At 44.5% G+C, this 18710-nt stretch overlaps 2 protein-coding genes across 2 annotated transcripts in view; both read left to right on the top strand.

Moving 5' to 3' along the window:
- The window catches only part of LOC106590184 (transmembrane protein 108), a 26209-nt gene extending 17223 nt beyond the window's left edge, over positions 1–8986 (top strand). Inside the window, exons 3-6 of the mRNA XM_045710558.1 lie at positions 3093–3836; positions 3932–4537; positions 4766–4920; positions 6781–8986. Of these exons, the coding sequence (XP_045566514.1) occupies positions 3093–3836; positions 3932–4537; positions 4766–4920; positions 6781–6897 (1622 nt within the window). The 3' untranslated portion in view covers positions 6898–8986. The remainder of the gene's footprint in view (positions 1–3092; positions 3837–3931; positions 4538–4765; positions 4921–6780) is intronic.
- Positions 8987–10109: 1123 nt separating this feature from the next.
- LOC100380682 (protein CDV3 homolog) lies at positions 10110–14959 on the top strand. Its single transcript, XM_014180902.2, is given in 6 exon segments — positions 10110–10558; positions 12080–12156; positions 12286–12416; positions 12586–12748; positions 12859–12932; positions 12935–14959. Coding segments are annotated over 6 exon segments (705 nt in total). The 5' UTR covers positions 10110–10351; the 3' UTR covers positions 12988–14959.
- Positions 14960–18710: the final 3751 nt, after the last annotated feature.

Here is an 18710-nt window from a genome sequence, read left to right as displayed (position 1 = left end):
ATTCTTTCTCATAATGCTATTCTTTCTCATAATACTATTCTTTCTCTTAATACTATTCTTTCTCATAATGCTATTCTTTCTCTTAATACTATTCTTTCTCATAATACTATTCTTTCTCATAATGCTATTCTTTCTCATAATACTATTCTTTATCATAATACTATTCTTTCTCATAATGCTATTCTTTCTCATAATGCTATTCTTTCTCATAATACTATTCTTTATCATAATGCTATTCTTTCTCATAATGCTATTCTTTCTCATAATACTATTCTTTCTCATAATGCTATTCTTTATCATAATGCTATTCTTTCTCATAATACTATTCTTTCTCATAATACTATTCTTTCTCTTAATGCTATTCTTTCTCCTTGATCATACTTATCTTCTTTTATTTATTTCTATATTTTATTTTCTCCATCTGTACATACAGTATTACAGTATATGTAGTAGTTTTCCCACCTCTCCCTGGCTCTGTCGCCCATCTCTTCACTCCCCACGTTTGTAAAACGGAAACTTGGTTTCCATAGTTACCGAGGCAGCACCATGGTGATACGATAGCTTCAACACCTGGGTCATATGGGTAGCATTGAGAATCTGTGTGTGTGTGTGTGTGTGTGTGTGTGTGTGTGTGTGTGTGTGTGTGTGTGTGTGTGTGTGTGTGTGTGTGTGTGTGTGTGTGTGTGTGTGTGTGTGACTGATTGTGTGGGTTGGTGGTGTGTTTCCAAAGCGTAGAGAAGCCAGGCGCCCCAGCTGCTTTCCTGTGTGTGAGTTGTCCCACCTAAGGTGAGGCACATCTAAAGGTGTAGCAGCTCAGTGAGACTAAGAATAAGGCTAAGAATCTGACTAATACTAAGAATAAGGACAGAATAAATAGCCTTTCGTAGTGAATAGTCGTAACTGACTTGTAGAACAGAATCACGAGGAATGAAAATACTATTTGGAAGAACTGCAAAATGTGAGTCTTATTGACTGTAGGTCTAACACTGTTCTGTCTGTCTTTTCAGCTCCTTTAACATCCTCTCTTTTTCTTCTCTCTCTTTCACTTTCTCCCCAACACTCCTCAATACACACAGAGTTTTTCATCTATACTCTTAGAAATAAAATAGTTAAAGGGTTCTTCAGGACTCCAGGGTGCCGCAGCGGTCTAAGGCACTGCATCGCCGTGCTTGAACCGTCACTACAGACCTGGGTTAGATCCCTGGCTGTGTCACAGCCAGCCGTGACCGGGAGACCCATGAGGCGGCACACAATTGGCCCAGCGTCGTTCTGGGTTAGGGGAGGGTTTGGCCGGCCAGGATTTCCTTGTCCCATCGTGCTCTAGCAACTCCTTGTGGCGGGCCGGGCGCCTGCAAGCTGACTTTGGGCTTCCGGGTTAAGTGAGCAGTGTGTCAAGAAGCAGTGCGGCTTGGCAGGGTCGTGTTTCGGAGGACGCATGGCTCTCGACCTTCGCCTCTCCTGAGTCCGTAGGGGAGTTGCAGCGATGAGACAAGACTGTAACTACCAATTGGATACCACGAAATTGGGGAGAAAAAGGGGTAAAAGTACACAAAAAAAAGGTTATTTGGCTGTTCCCACAGGAGAACCCTTTTTGGCTCCAGGTAGAACCCTTTTTGGCTCCAGGTAGAACCCTTTTTGGTTCCAGGTTAAACCCTTTTGGGTTCCATGTCGAACCCTCTGTGGAAGGAGTTCTATATGGAACCCAAAATGGTTCTACCTGGAACCAAATAGGGTTCTTCAAAGGGTTATACTGTGGGGACAGCCGAAGAACCCTTTCAGGTTCTAGATAGATCCTTTTTTCTACAAGTTTATGTTTCATTCTCTTGTGTCTCTTTCATATCAGTCCTTTCTTCCTTCCCGCTAACCACTGGGTAGCCTTTGAAAAACAAGCTGTGATGAAATATCTTATTATTCTTCTCATGTAAAACAACGGCTTTGCTAGCTAGCGCTTTGTTGCTACCGCCTGCCTGCCTTTGTGCTAACTAACGCAGCATTCACCAGTGGTGAGCATAGAACTAACCCCCCCCCCCCCCCGGCCGGTATTGATGTGTTCACAATATCCATGTTTAACTGTGTCAATAAGACAAGGTGGGAAAGGAGCAGAGGGAAATGAATGAGCTCCCGCCAGTCTCCTCTGAGTTTCTCTCTCCCTCCCTCCCTCCCTCCCTCCCTCGTAGATAATGTAACAGTGTGACATGGTTCTCCCCTAGGTAGCTTCTGATAGCTAGTTGCTACATTGCCTTCCTATGGGTCCTGGCTGGTTAGAGTGAAGCTGTCGGGTTTTTGAACATACGAAAACATCAGATGCTTTTTGATTCTTTGTCTGTCATCCATCTCTCTATCTGTATCTTTCTCCCGCTGCAGACCTCTCAGATGTGGCTTAGCGTCACCTCAGAATCAACACAATAACTGCTGCGTGTTTCTGTTCCCGTCAGGATGCCTTCTTGCATTTGATGTGTGTGTGGCAAGCTCAGTCATGCTGGCACAATTAGGGCAAGTTTCTCGACAGACAAGAGGTGCCACTAGTCCTCAACCTGTCTGCCACACACACACACACACACACACACACACACACACACACACACACACACACACACACACACACACACACACAGACGCACAGGCATGCACACAGACTCGACACAAACACGCATACAGACACACACGAACACACACACACTGACACAAACACACACACTGACACAAACACACACACACTGCATTATGAGGTTAATAAAGCAATCTAGTTAAACCAGGCGAGTGACAAACACAGTGCAGGCAGTTGATTAAGGCGTGATGAGTTTTAATGGATGCAAGACAGGTTGTAAGATTCCTCCCTGACTCATAAACAGCCTATTGCAGCTCCTCGGCCTCAGCGTTTGTGCCTCAATATGCTAAGCAGGGAACCTCGGGAGAAATGGTAGACAGACCTGCACACACACACTCAGACACACACACACACACTCAGACACACACACACACTCAGACATGCATACTTGCACGCACACACACATTCTTTCTAATAATTCTCCCTCCCTCTCTCTCACACTCTCTCTTTCTGTCTTTCTCCCTCTCTCCCTCCATCTCTGTAGGTGTCCTAGTGATCCTGGCTGTGCCAGTGGGCCTGGTGTCTTCTACCCAGGAGCTGTACCCCAGCCGGACCCCCCAGGACCCTGTCTCCATGGCAGCGCCCCACAGCAGCCCCCCTAACCCGCTCTCGGCCCTGGCCCCCCAAGACTGGCAGCAGGAGGGCTCCAGCAGCGGGGACTCGTGGTCCCCACAGGGAGGGGCAATGCCCACGGGCATCATACAGCCCACCGCATCCCACAGCTCTTGGGGCTGGCATCTAAACCACAACACCAGCCTGGCACACATTGTAACGCCACCCAGTAGAGACAGCCTCATTCAAGCTGCAGCTACTGTCAGTCCTAACACTGTGAGCTCTGTGAGAGTAAACCAAGACGCTGGCCTTAGCTCTGTCAGCCCCAGCCCAGTCAAGCAGGCCCACTCCCCCAGCTCTAGTGCTCTCAACCCGGGCCACAGCTCCAGTTCTCTCAGTGCAGATCAGGGCCTCATGCCCAACTCGTTCAGTGTAAATAAAGCCCGTAGCCCAGATACTGTCAGTGTTAACCAGGGCAACAGCCCTCCTAGCCCTACCAGCTCTGGTGGCCCGCATAGTGAGGTGGCTTCAGACTCTGGGGCTGCCCTGGCTCCTCCTGTGCCCAGCCCACTCACAGAGAGAGGGCATACTCTTGACCCGGAGCTTGGTGGTCTCCCGTCCCCCACACACACGCAGGCCCACCTGGAGGGGAATGACGAGGTGGCCACAGAACCCAGTCAGCAGGACTTCACCACTGAGCTGCAGCCTTCCTCCCTCTCCTCCTCTTCCTCAGTGGATGCTGCTCTAGATCAGACCCTCAGGGAGCATGTTGAAGCCACGCCCGAGCTGTCCCGACCCCACGCCATCACCCTACGGGGGGGGCACCTCATGGTCAACGAAAGGCCCACCAGGGGGCTCAAAACAGAGTGGTCTGCCTCTCCAAAAGAGAGCCCACCAGACAAGCCCCCCTCCCCGGCCCCACCTCTCCATCTCCCCCCTCCCTGACCCATGCCAGTCTGGCCCCAAAGTCCAGCCCTGTCTCCACCAATGGTACCATAACCAATGACACCACAGCCCAGGAGACTGGCAGCGGCGGGGGCCCCTCTCTCCTCCCTCAGGGTACAACAACAGACGATGCCCCCCTTGGCCCACAAAGCCCACTTGGCAATGGCACTTTTCATAACGGCAGTGTGGAGGGCAGCCCTAGCAAGAACCCCTCCTCCCAGTGGAACAGCTCGTCCCCTACGGAGCCGCCCTCCACGGCCAGCGAGAACTTTTTGAACCGCCTGGTCCCCGCCACCACCAGGGACCCCTGGGGTCCAGGCAACGGCTCTGGCCCCGCTATGGACTCGCCGCTGTCCCGCGCCACCATCTGCCTGAGCAAGATGGACATCATGTGGATCGTGTTGGCTATCAGTGTGCCTGTGACCTCATGCTGTGAGTATCAAATAGCAGGCTGACGAAGGCTCTGGTGACAAGAGGTTAGAGAAGTGTTTGTGTCAGTAGGAGTCTAACCAACACTTCTCTGCGGCTGAAATCACTTTCATACCGACCACCGTATCCACTGAAACACTGTGATACATAATGAAAGACCTTGGATTGATGTATTAGAGGTTATATGTACTGACTCCCCCCCCCCCCCTCTCTCTCTCCCTCCCCCTCCAGCTGTCCTGCTGACTGTGTGCTGTATGAGGAGGAAGAAGAAGTCTTCAAGCCAGGAGAACAACCTGAGCTACTGGAACAATGCCATCACCATGGACTACTTCAACAGACATGCGGTGGAGCTGCCTCGGGAGATCACGTCCCTAGACAACGCTGAGGTACGTCTATTCCTGATGTCACTGACAATCTTATTATAAAGCTCAAACAGGAATTCCTGTAGGAAATGAGAAATGTTTCTCTTCAGTGGAAGGGCCTGTATGTAAGTTACAGCCCCCCCAATCTGGCACTCAATTCCTCTACAGGGGATGTATTATATAGACTGAAAGGGGCCGATATGTATGGTTGTTGTGAAGCCTGGACTGGTATAATTGACATTTGGTCAAATTGACATAATCTGTGTGATGGCATAGACTAGAGTTAAGAAATAAGGGATTTTCTGAATATACAGCCGATGTTTGTACAGGCATTACAAATGTGGGCTCCTCCAATCCTCCAAGTTCCTCAACTAGATGTTCTTCAGAATTCACTAATGATACAAAACATGTCAATAAGTGAGCAGTGTTGTTGCCAAGTAGCTAGAGTGCTTTAGTAGATGTGAGGTCAACATATTGGTTACAGTGGACTATATATGTGGACTATATATGTGGACTATATATGTGGACTATATATGTGGACTATATATGTGGACTATATATGTGGACTATATATGTGGACTATATATGTGGACTATAGTGCCCTCTGCTGTAAGATTACAGCCAAAACTTCAACTCATCATTTTGGGGTAATTTTAGACCGTTAGCTTATCCTTTGCATTGTTCAGGGATGGGCAACTGGGTGGGGGGTACTTAGGGCCCACAAAACACTGTATGTGTGGGTATAGATGTGGGTAGCAGACCCGCAAGCCACTGCGGCCCCTCTTGATGATTACAGATTTTTTTGTGGCCCCCATCAAAGTTGCTTATCCCTGGTGTAGTCCGTCGCATTTCAATTCACTCTACGGACATATTTTTGTCGCTATGAAATCAGCATGTCTCATCGGCTCTCCGCATCATTTCTCATCTGCATACTGACCACACCTCTATTTCTGATTTGTCCTCTCTTTTTGCTCACTCCGTCGCTCTCTCTCCATCAATGCCTCCTCCCGTGGTGCAGGAGGGGAATGCCGAGGTTGGAAGGTGTTTAGGGTGTCCGTGGTGACACACAGGTGTTGTGTTGCGTCCCTATTTTATTCCTCCCACTGTAGCGCTGCCTCATCCCTCCCTCCATCTTTGTCTTTCCTTATAATTCCCCTAAAGTGCCTCTAGCTTTGCTGATGCTGTTACAATAGAGATGAATCGTGAATTGATTTATCTATATGGCTGTTACTGTCAATATCTATGTTTGCCCAATAGCCTTTTTCCAGTGCAACCTAGTGTATCATCCTTACAATAGTTCAAGTACTATATACAGTGATGTGTTGATGTTAGGGTTTGGGGTATTGCCAGCTAGAATGTACCTCTTCCCGTCCCCTCTCTTTCTGTAAGGCTCGTTCTTCTGAATCACTCTGTTTTTTTCTGCTTTTTCTCCCCCACCCCCTGTTCTGTCTTTTTAGCTGAGTCACTGCCACCATTTCTCTGTCTCCCTCTCCCTCCCTCTACTAACTCTCCTCTGTCTCTCTCCCCCTCTCCCTCTCCCACTCCTCCCTCCCTCTGCTGTGTTGCTGTGTTCTGCTGTCTCCCCTTCCCTTCTTTACTTATTTTCTCTGTTGTGTAGCCTGTTCAACTCCCCTCCCTCTTTCCCTCCTTTTTTCTCTCTGTGTTCTTTCTGCTAGCTTAATCAGTCAGCCATCTTTTGTCCTCATCTTTCTACTACATACGATTCAGACCCCAAGCCCAGAGAATTGTTTGTGTCTCCTAAGTCACAAAACACTCTGTCCTGAATCTCACTAGCCTTTGTGTGTTGTGTGTTTTGTATGTGCGTGCATGCATGTGTGCCTGCGTGTGTGCGTGTCTGTGTGCGTCTGTGTGCGTGTGTTTCAGGAGCAGGAGACGTGCCTACCTCCTAATGGAGACTACAGCGACAGTGGGGTGGTGCTGGTTAACCCTTTCTGCCAGGAGACCCTGTTCATCAACAGAGAGAAGGCCTGTGACATCTAGAGCGGACAGATGCTGGTCTGGTGGCCATGTCCTGATACCACCAGTACAAGACTGTCAAAAATAAAAGTCTGACTTTCAAAATAAATGTCCCCCGCCCTTTTCTCCCTGTCGTTGTCATTTTTATACATGTAGTTAACTTCAGAGACCCCCACTTTATACTGTATATTATGAATACATAAACGAGACTAAGAGAAGAGCTAAAAACAGACACTATTTACTATGAGGGTTTGCCTGCGTATTTTTCTGATGTACATTTTCTACAAAAGCTTAATTGTGATAATGGTTTTTATGTCTTTATAATCTACGGAGTATGTGTGATTTGCGTTTTGTTACAGTGGCTTGATGGTGAGAGCATTGTGGACGTGGCCACTTGAATTCTGCTTTAGAGAAAATATATTATGTAAGAACGTTATGTTTCATTTTCTTAAAAATCAAACCCAAAATACTTACTGAAAAGCCTGTTGAACTTGAATTCTGTACCTACGTACTTGAGGGGATACGGAGGTTTAGGGCAAGGTTTGTGAGGCCAGGTTTTAGTAGAGAGTGCCCAAAGGGTATAGCGTTGTATCTGAATAGACCAAATGGACTTTCCCCCTCGCGTGTCACCAGCCTCTCTGTTGAGGGACCACGTACATGTCTTAACTCCCTTTGTCAAGCTGTGTGTGTGTGTGTGTGTGTGTGTGTGTGTGTGTGTGTGTGTGTGTGTGTGTGTGTGTGTGTGTGTGTGTGTGTGTGTGTGTGTGTGAGAGACTATGTGTGTGTGACTATGTGTGTGTGACTATGTGTGTGTGTGTGTGTGTGTGGCGGTGTATGAAGTGTGTGTGTGCCTGTCTATCTGTGTGTATCTCTCTGTCTGTTTGTCTGTATGGATTTGTGTTATGGAGTGGGTTCTGGTTTTGGCAGTCAATGATGTTTGTTTAACGTTAGCCCTCTCTAACCTTAATATTTTGAGACCAAACATATCATAATCTCCCTCCATAAGTACAGTATTTGTCCATGAGAGTAAATTGTGTTTATTACTGTAATGTACAGATATTGAATGATATTTGATTTAATTTCTGGATGTAAAAATAAAAAATGCCGTAGAAATCATGACCAATGAAAATGCTGAGATAATATTTTATCCTGAATATTTACTGTGAGCACATACAGTGGCAGAGTTTAATCAAACATACATATTTTGTTTCATTATCAAATCGATTTGTGTATCATGCTTTACTTTTGCTTTGTCACATGTTTGTAGTTGCTAAATGCTGCCTTTTGTTACTGCCTCTGCTTGTCACATTGTGACACGCTGATCTGTTAAATCATACTACCCTGTGTTTGAAAGTTTTGTTGAATTATCGTTATGTTGAATGTGTTATCAATCTATTGGATATACACTGAGTATACCAAACATTAGGAACACCTTCCTAATATTAAGGTGCACCCCTCCCCACTTTGCCCTCAGAAGACACTCAATTCGTCGGGGCATGGACTCTACAAGGTGTCAAAAGTGTTCCACAGGGATGCTGGCCCATGTTGACTCCAAAGCTTCCCACAGTTGTGTCAAGTTGGCTGGATGTCGTCTGGTTGGTGGACCATTCTTGATACACACAGGAAACTGTTGAGTGTGGAAAAACCCAGCAGTGTTGCAGTTCTTGATACAAACTGGTGCGCCTGGCACCTACTACCAAACCCTGTTCAAAGGCACTTACATTTTTGTCCTGCCCATTCACCATCTGAATGACACACATACACAATCCATGTCTTGATTGTCTCAAGGCTTAAAAATCATTCTTTAACCTGTCTCTTCCCCTTCATCTACACTGATTGAAGTGAATTTAACAAGTGACATCAGTAAGGGATCATTGCTTTCACCTGGATACACCTGGCCAGTCTATGTCATGGAAAGAGCAGGAGTTCATAATGTTTTGTATACTCAGTGTTGCTGCAATGGGCATGAGGTGCCATACTAGATAATGGGTATTTTGCTAAATGTAGAATGGAGAGGAGGGGCAGTATCTTGTGTCCAGCGTCATGTATTTTTTTGTATCGTAACATACACTGTCATTTTTACTGCTGAGCAATAAAAGAGAAAAGCTTTGAACCTTCTCAGTGTCTTACTGACTATTCATCTATTTTACTTCTTCCACTCATCCATGAAGACTGTTTTAGTTGCATATTAATTGCATAGTAACTGCATAGTACTGAGAAATTGTGCCACTGCCAATTGGTATTTTATATGATCAACCTTCTACGCTACACAAGGCTATCTTAATTTGAATTGTCCATTAACTAAAAAATGAGAGAAGAATCATTACCACTTGCTGCAGACAGATGGGTAAGAAGACAGATGTACATTAAACCTCTGTGACAAAGCAATGTGTCAGTGCCTTGCTGACCCCAGCTAAACCATTGACTAGAATGTTCTCTGTTCATCTCTGCTGGATCTGGCTAGTGGCCATTCTATACATGGCCTCACTGTCATTGGATAAAGCCTACACTTTGCTAATGCTTAACTAGAGAGCTTCACTACTTGGGGTGCGTTGATGACCTACCGCTTTCTCCTATCACTAATAAATACGCTAATATTCAGTGTAATTTGTTGTCATTGTTTGACTATTATGTAAGAGGTTTCAACTACCCTAGGATGGGACCATGTAGGCCCTTTACACAAAATATACTCGTGGGCCTGGACGTGTGTTGGGTCATTGTTCTGCCCAATAGTCATAGTAGACCTAATAGAGGAAAGCTTCTCTATGGACAGCCCAGTCCCATGCTAAGCCCATAGTTTCACACGGTGGCATCACGCCTGTGGAAAGCACACAATATATAAAGTGAAGACTATCATTGAATGGAGAGCAGGAGTAAGTATTTCATCGAAGGTCGCATCAAGGCTCCCACAATATTTCTACTGTAAAGACTTGGAATGCTGGCTTTGAGAAAACAAGTAAACTCATTAATAAAATAAAGATTTGTTTAAGTGCTGCTCTCTGGTTCCATGATCAACTGGTCAATGATCAGTACCATCAATTGATCAGTGAGGACCACACTACTAACAGTAGACCTCATGGTGTGGTGTCAGATTACAACCAGGCTACTGTGATAGGGCGATAAAAAAGACATGCAATTTCATTGGTTAAAGGGGGTTTTATTTGCAGTGCATTGGTTCTTCAGCATGTCCATTATGTTTCTGTTCATGTTCATCCGGGGCATCCTAGAAGTATGTATTGGCTGTACATCCGATTTGCCTGTCAAATAGCAGTGAGCGAGCGCAGCCCCCAAAGATTGGTAATGTGGCACATTGAAAGACAGGCGGTCAGACAGTAGCTACATTTTCTTTTTCACGCTAGAAGGGAAATTGTTTGATTGCTCTGGTCGAATAACAATTTAATCCCTCCCCTTCAACTGAGTTATAGAGACGTTGTGAAATTTACGATTGTCCTTGCATAGCGTTTGTTTCTGAAAGAAGATGGCGGATGTAGAGACTTGTGGTGCTGCTCCGGAGAAGAGCCTGGATGATTTCTTTGCCAAGAGGGATAAAAAGAAGAAGAAAGAAAAGGGAGGCAAGGGAAAAGAAGCTCCAGCTGGGCCCACACCAATTGTCTTGAAAAAGAACAAGAAGGAAAAGGAGAAGTCGGGCACGAAAAACGAAAATCAAGATGCGCAGCCGGAGAAGGTAACGTTAGCTAGCGCCGCGCTAGTACTAGTTAGCCAGCAAGCTACTTGCTACTACTAGCCAAGTCACAATGTTTGCTAGCTAGTTTGCCTGATAACGATGATGACTCATGCCATGACTGTTTGGTAATACACAATGGCTTGCTAGTTATTACACCGGCCTCACGCACGATTTATGGAGAGAAATGTGTACGTTTTAGTTAGCTACCTAGCCAATTGGGTAGCTACTTAAAAGAGCAATCCAATAATTCAGTTCGCTAGCTAGCTAATTTAGCTAGACTGCAAACTCACGATGTATTCCAGACGGTGAGCAGACATTTCTCGATGACTTTAGGCCGCGCCAGTGTCAGCTTTCTCGATTGATCAACGATAGCTAACTGGTAAACGTTAGTGTGGCTAGCATGTTTTCGACAGGTGAAAACTGGCACACATTGGATTATATGACTGGCTTAACATTAGTTAGCTAGCCAGCAACATGGCTCGTGACGAATTTCAATATTATTGGAAAATATAGCCAGCGTTGTAGTAAAATGCGTCATGACGAATGTAAATATATCTAGCTTACTAACTAGCTAATCAATTATTTTTGACATCTGTCAAATTGGAAGACGAGTAACGTTAACGTACCAGCTATTTGGCCTCATTCGCTTGATGCTTAGGCCTGCAATATTCGTCTGAGGGTTCAGATGGTTGGGCCTGGGAAATGGGGACTGGACTACAGTTGTTAAACTTAGAACCTTTGTGCAGACAAAAGCACAGAAAGAGTAGAACCTACTGGCGATAACGTTACTAGTAGCTAGCATTTTATGCAAGTAACATGGTTCTCAGGTTGACACGTTCCAGGGATGTTGTAATAACGTTTTGAGACTATGCCAAGTTAGGGCGTGGCCTGTATCTAGAGCCTAGTTTCTATTTTATTTGTACCCTTGACAAACGTTCATTTTCATGGCCAAGTTTGCATGATCAATCGAGATTGATATGACACAAATGTATGAATCCTTTGGGTGCATTGGCAAATTCACTCTGGCCATCTACTCCAATTTCAGAGCACTCTTGTCCTGAGTGTGCCAGAGCACATAATAACTGATGAATTTAAGAACGGACAACACCCGTTGAATATGGTCAGTGTCAGCAAAAAAGCGTAATTCAATTGTTGCCAGCAGCACAGTTAGGCACCAACGCTCTGAATAACAGCCTAACCAGCTCTGCAAGGGCAAGTAAAATAGTGAGGTGTTCTCATTTGTGTCTGGAAGTAGCTAGCCAACGTTAACCATTTAGCTTGGGTGCTTGACTGCCGTTGTGAGGTCTGAACACTCGGCTCAAACCTACTCCTCGGCCAGAGTGTCCAGTGTACGCTCTGGAGCGAAACGTTGTGAATTTACAATCAATCTGACCACGCTCTGAATTTATGAACGCCCAGGGTGCACTCTGGCACTCCAGATTGAATTTACAGACACACCCTTGGATTGGTAAACCATCAGTCAGTGGGTTGTGTAACTGATGAGCATTGCTCTGTCTGCAGGAGGATGAGGAGTGGAAGGAGTTTGAGGCGAAAGAGGTGGACTACAGCGGACTCAGACTGCAGGCTCTCCAGATAAGGTAAGGCTGACGTTTTTTTGGGGGGGGGGTCGCATTCATTCAGTCGGCTGAAAATAGTAGGCACCCCCCTAATGACATGTACTAGTTGCACGTTTTTGTTTACTCTGTTTTCTCTGGCGGTTGTGGCAGTGATGAGAAGGAGGAAGAGGAGTATGAGGAGGAGGTCGGTGAAGATGGAGAGATCATCCTGGTCAGTGGAGACAAAATGTCTGGGCCTTGGAACAAGTCTGGTGCCCCGCCACCTGCCGCTGCCTCTGTTGGTGGGTATACCTCACTCCGCGCTGTGTATTAATTCCACACACCCTTAATTGTAGTATTAAAGTGTTACTCCCATACAGACACAGTAGTTTTGGCAATTCATGTGGACTACTAATGAGCCTTGCCTCCGTTTTCACTGACTGGTTCTCTTCTCTGCTCTTGTCTCTACAGAGGTGGAAGAGGTGCCTGAGTCAAAGCCTTCTGGGGTGTACCGGCCCCCAGGGGCCCGACTGACCACCACCAAGCGTGGCCCCAATCAGGGGCCCCCTGAGATCTTCAGCGACACACAGTTCCCCTCACTCGGGGCCGGCTCCAAGCATGTTGAGACACGCAGGTCAGTGTACCTCTAAATATCACTCATCTTACACACATGCATAGCTGGGCACACGTAGTTTAGAAATGTCTTAGTTTGTTTAATTAATAAATCCAATGCTCGGGTTTCAGAGACAGGGAGATGGAGAAGACCTTTGAGGTGGTGAAGCACAAGAACCGTGGCCGAGAGGAAAGCGGCAGTGGGGCCTCCTGCAGCAGTTGGAGCTCGGTAACCAGTACGCCATCTTGGGGGACAAGTAGCACACCCCAACCCCCCCCTCCCCTCCCCCGCCCATCCAGCGTGGTCTTGCCCAGCCGCCAGAGGGAGCTGAACTACAGCTGTGTGTACCTAACTACAGCGCAGTCCTGACAACGAATGCTGGCGCTGCTGCCACCACCACACTGGACCTTCTCTCCCTCACACCACAGTACAATACATGCATTATACATACAAACACACTCTCATACACCTCTCACAGTGAACCACATAAACTGACACACTTTACAGCTACACGCATTATATACAGTACATACACAAAGCACCTGGTTGGCAAAACTGAAGGACTACATCCAAAAGTGCTGTGGCAAGTGATTAACTGAAACAAAAAAATATAAAATCTATATGATACACCCATATGAACGACACTGCAGCATCAACAACAGCAAACGACAACGTACGGTTGTCTTTTGTGGATTGTTTTCAGAGCAGCAGTTGTGTGGTACAACTTCTCTCTGGACTTCAACTTGCTTTGATTATAAAGCCACAGAGGATCGAAGAAAATGAAAAAAATAGTGCGAGATGAATTTACGAACTGTTGTTGAGAATAGATCTATTTTTTTGCGAGATCGGTATAACCCAAACTGCACATGGTTGGTTGGCGTGTTTGAGTTATGGTTTGGGCACGTGAGGGGAGACTACCTCAGTCACATAGCTGTGGTGACCATGTTGAGCGGGCTTTGGCTCTTGGTGGTGAGTGGGGCAAACACCAGGCCTGCAGACGAGAAGACCACCAGGCTCTTTCACTTAGAAACTTGAAGATTTTGTTTTCCTCAAGAATGGGACTCCTGCAAAGATCTGTGGACACAGGAGAGAAGTTATGGTCCTCATTTAGAATGACTATTTAAAAGTGGCCTTACTGTAAAGAGCGAGAGAGGGAAACTGCTTCGTTCTCTAGAGAGAAACTTGCTCGTTGTCTCATGGTATGTTGCCAGCCTCCTGGATCTCGCAACTTAAAGAGAAACCAACCTCCTTTCCTCTTCAAGAATGTAGTGCTGACTTGTAGTTTGTCAGAAGATTATACTGACTAACTGTCCTTCATATCCACTGTCCGACTTGCGCCCCATCTGTTTTAAAAATTGATTATTAACATTGGAAAACCGTTATTAAAGCTCCTCCTTTCTAATCTGAAGTCATTCCTTTGGTAGATGTTTTGACTTTTTACAGGATTCTGAGGATTCGGCCCTTTGTTTTACATTGAGGGCTTTGTTTCCACCAGTGTTCATGAACTTACATCATTGTGTAGAGGTGGGAAATGAAAAATAGACTGACATATTGTTACAGGTGCAAAGAGATACTAGATACAGCGTCCCAAAAATGACCCTTCTGTACCCAATGCCTGTAATTGACCACAGTAAGTATGGCCTGTTGGCGTTCGCCTATGTTCATTGAATTGCTTCAGTGCAAGACATTCAAGTTTACCCTATTCTGCAGAAAGGATCTCACCCCTCTTTCTCCATCCTCCCCATAGTTAGTTGCCCTCAAAGCTCCTTCTCCAAATATGAGGTGTATTGTTTCTGTACTTATTGAAATGTTTGTAGAGCAGATCTATGACATGTAACCCTGGTCCTGTGGAGAGCTTCAGTCAGTGCCTGCTATCTTTCCGCTTGGGCTCCAAACCACCTGACCACTATCTCCTCTCATGAACTGATATTAAAAAATAAAAAGGTCAGGTGGTTTAGATTAGAATAACCATGTTTGCATTTCCTTAGGTTGAACAGAGGGTTAGAACTAAGAATTGCTGGAGTTGTGTTCACATATTTCTGTTGAAGTCATTTGAAATGTAATGGAACTTAAAATTTGCAAATGGATGGCCAGAGTTGTGGAGGGCACTGTAGCACACAAAGCATCCTGTGGACCCCTGCCTAAAAGTTGTGGGTGGAAGTAGCGAACATTTCTACTGAGAACTGTTAATCGAAGACTAGTTTAACACAAAATAAACAGCGATCTTTGTGATGGGTGTCTTGTCTTTGTGATGGGTGTCTTGTCTGAGTTAACTTAAGAGTTATTTTATTTCACGGGTAGGCAAGATGTTCACGTAAAAGGCCACACAAACTATTCTGCATTAGAATTAGCAACAGGTAAGTATTGAATTTCAGTAGGCACAATGATACATTATCTTTCAGAGCACCATCGGGGGTTGAGCCATAAATGTATTTGTAGTTTAAAAGCTGATAAAGTGCACACCACTTTAGACACAGTGGTGTTTTGAGGTATTTTACTGATTCAGGTAACAAATCACAGCTGGTGAGGTGAAGCCTCAAAAACAAATGAAATTCCTTAAGATACAGTTAGTTACTTAATGTAGCAGGTTTAGGAGAAGGAGGTTAAGGTTGGAAAGCTGTGCTCTATCTAGCCACAACCGTACCTAGCCAAAAACTACTACAGGTGCAAACGATAAGTAAATCTATGGCTGTGTCAAAGTTAAAATTAGTTAAGCATTTGCATCTGATGTGGAAAACCACGCGGTGGCTCCCCCACTGGGCGCGTTTGAGTGGTAAACAGGAAGTCAACGAGTGAAGTTGGGGGAGATACAGACTCACCAGTGGATGCTGGTGGGAGGAGCAACTCATGTCTGGAATGGAGTTGGAGTGATTACAATGTCTGGAATGGAATTCATGGAAAGGTATCAAACATGAAACCACGTTTGACTCCGTACCATTAATTCCATTCCAGCCCTTACAATGAGCTCGTCCTCCCACCAGCCTCAATGAGAAGGATCAGACTACATGTACATGAGTTCACATAAATTACCTTGTAAACACCATGCCAAGCAGTCAAATGCACTTGATATTGACCCCATGACTGGTGTCTGGGGTACTTGCTCATTAAGGTTATGTTTCTCGGATACAGATAATACCTCTAAAATTGCAAGCGTGGAAATTCCCTACAACAACCCATATGTAGCCAACAATATGTATTCAATTTTACTCCCACTTAATAAACAATCAACAACTGACTTGTTGCGGATAAAAATCAGTGCGTGATGACGTATTGTACACAAAATAAAAATCTAAAGTTCAATGTGTTTCCATCACATTTTCAACTGTACCGGTAGTTGTCTCAAAAACCTAAATAGCAAATGTGTCTACTCTGGTCTTGGCACGTCCACTCTAGCCAATAGCTCGCAGCTACAGTGCGAGTAGACTGTGTGGGTAGGCTAGTCTACATCAGCCTTTCTTAAAAAATGGGTTGCAACCCAAAGACCTGTTAATGGTGGGTTGCGACGTGTCTGAGTAAATTGTATAATTATTTAATTAATTACTCGAATTGATTTGGCCAAGTGCATCTGCGCTCTTTTCTTGAAGATCAGTCCGCGACACACACGATGCAGCGCTGTCGTTCAGCAGCAGATGATGCAATGTTTGCCATTCCCACTCGCCATCAAATGGCCACAAGTTGTGACTGAGCTCAACAGTCACGAAACGCATATACAGCGATGAATTTCTATGTTTTTCATACAAACGTATAACGAGGAGCGCCCACAATGTGTTTTGTGTGTGGAAGTGCTTAGTAATGAGTCTCTCATAACGAACAAATTAATAAAAACGACACGTCCTAGCCAAACATCCACAGCATGATGGTAAACCCATGGAGTTCTTTCAGAACAGGGCAGAATGCTTCAGGAAACTGCTTCGACAGTGGAAAAGTAAGTCAGCTAGCAAGGCATTGTTGTAATTGTATAACAGGTGATGATAAGCAGAAATAAGGGAGTACAAGCTACCTCTCATAGTAGTAGATGTGAGTTTTTCTTTCAAACAATCCCCTGGCCTTGTACACAGCTAATAGTTAACATTCGCCAAAGCAAGCTAGCTACTGATAGTGCAACCCTAGTAACAGTACAGATGAAAAAGAAAAATGATCAGGCCTACGGTACATCTTACTGTAGAAATGATTGTTGAAAACTAGTCAAGGTTGGAACTGTTGCTGTTAATTGTTATTCTTAACCGGAACAAACTGATTGAAGCAAGATGCTTTTTGAGGCAAACACACTCAGACAGTTCTGGGTTGCTCATCTACAGCAGGAAGTGGTCTCCTGTCTGACTGAGAAAGCAGTAGATGCTCTGGTCCAGTTTGGCACCACACACCTATGCGAGTCAGGGTTCTCAACTCTGACATACTTAAAAAAACAAGTACATAAGCAGTTTCAAGGCTGAGCATGACCTCATTGTTGTACTGTCTAAAACAGAGCCCAGAATAGACATGCTCTCATTAGGACTGTGTGTATGTGTGTGTTTTCTGGTCTACATCTGTGTGATGTGATCAATCAGTTTATTCCAGTTCAGAATGAAAATGATTTATTGTATTTTAACAGCAACAGTTCCAACCTATACAGATATGTAAGAATGTTTTTAATGGAGGAAAATAAACATTAATTGATATTTATATGTATATTTAATTTCATTGTTATTTGTTTTTGTCTATATTACTATACATAGATATTGATACATTTCATTGCCCTTATGCCTAAAACATATTTTCCTAAGCTTGGGTCCCAGGAAAACACAGAATTTCTCATTTGGGTCCCAGGCTGAAAAAGTTTAAGAACCCCTGGTCTACATGATGAGATTATTATGAGAGCGAGACTATTTTATTTGTCAAACGGCGGTCAAGCATCGATCATCATGTCACCAGAATAGGACCTTCGATATTTATAGGAAAGAAGCATCAAGCTCATCAACGTGCACTTTCACCACCCTGTGAAGTTCATTATAATTTATTTCACTGCCATTTCTCACATAATTAATTTTACAAACTCAAGTTGAGTTCCCTTCTCTATATGCATGCTGAAAGTCAGTAGTTAACTTGTTCTCTGAAAAATAGCATTGTATTTGGTCAAGCACAATTCAATCCATTAGTTTAGTAAGAACAGGCAGCAAACTGATTGGTCAGCTGTTAGAGGCAACAAAGGGTGCTTTACTATTTTTAGGTAGTGGAACTGATTTAGCTTCCTTCCATGCCTGTGGACACACACTCCTTTAGGCTTTGGTTAAAGACATAGCAAATAGGGGTGGCAATACAGTCTGTTACCATTCTCTATAGTTTCCCATCAAAGTTGTCTACCTGGTGGCTCATCATTATTGATGGTTAACAATAGTTGTTCCACCTCTCCCACACTAACTTGACCAAATACAAAACAGCAATCCTTCTCTTTTATTATTAGATCTTTTATGCAAAAATATAATGGTTCACTGTTCAATGTTGTCATTTCCACTTTACCAGTGAAATAGTCATTGAAATGAATGGAAATATCGAAAGGTGCTGTTATAAATGACCCATCAACTTCAATGAACGATGGAGATTAATTGGGTTTTCACGCCAGGATATGATTTATTTGTTTATTTAAACAAATAGACATCACTTGATTTATATACATGCATAAGTGGGCACACATACAGTACAGTACATACAGATTGTAGAAACATATTATTGTTTGTTTAATTAATATATCCAATTCTTGGGTTTCAAGAACAGGGAGATGGAGAAGACCTTTGAGGTGGTGAAGCACAAGAACCGTTGCCGAGAAGATGGTGGCAGCGGGGCTTCCCTGCAGCAGTTGGAGCTAGGTAGTGGCACATTAATGACATGAGTAAGACCACATATTATTTTCATCCCAACACTCTTTATTGGTCTCCTTTTGTTGTCTCCTCAACTTCATGACTACTAACCACAAAGAACTTGGACTGGTTTAGTGTAGGTCCTTTCT

This window comes from Salmo salar, chromosome ssa29, assembly GCF_905237065.1.
Source record: "Salmo salar chromosome ssa29, Ssal_v3.1, whole genome shotgun sequence".
Taxonomy (NCBI): domain Eukaryota; kingdom Metazoa; phylum Chordata; class Actinopteri; order Salmoniformes; family Salmonidae; genus Salmo; species Salmo salar.
Note: the sequence above shows the minus strand (reverse complement) of the source record. Positions and strands in the feature narration are given on the sequence as shown.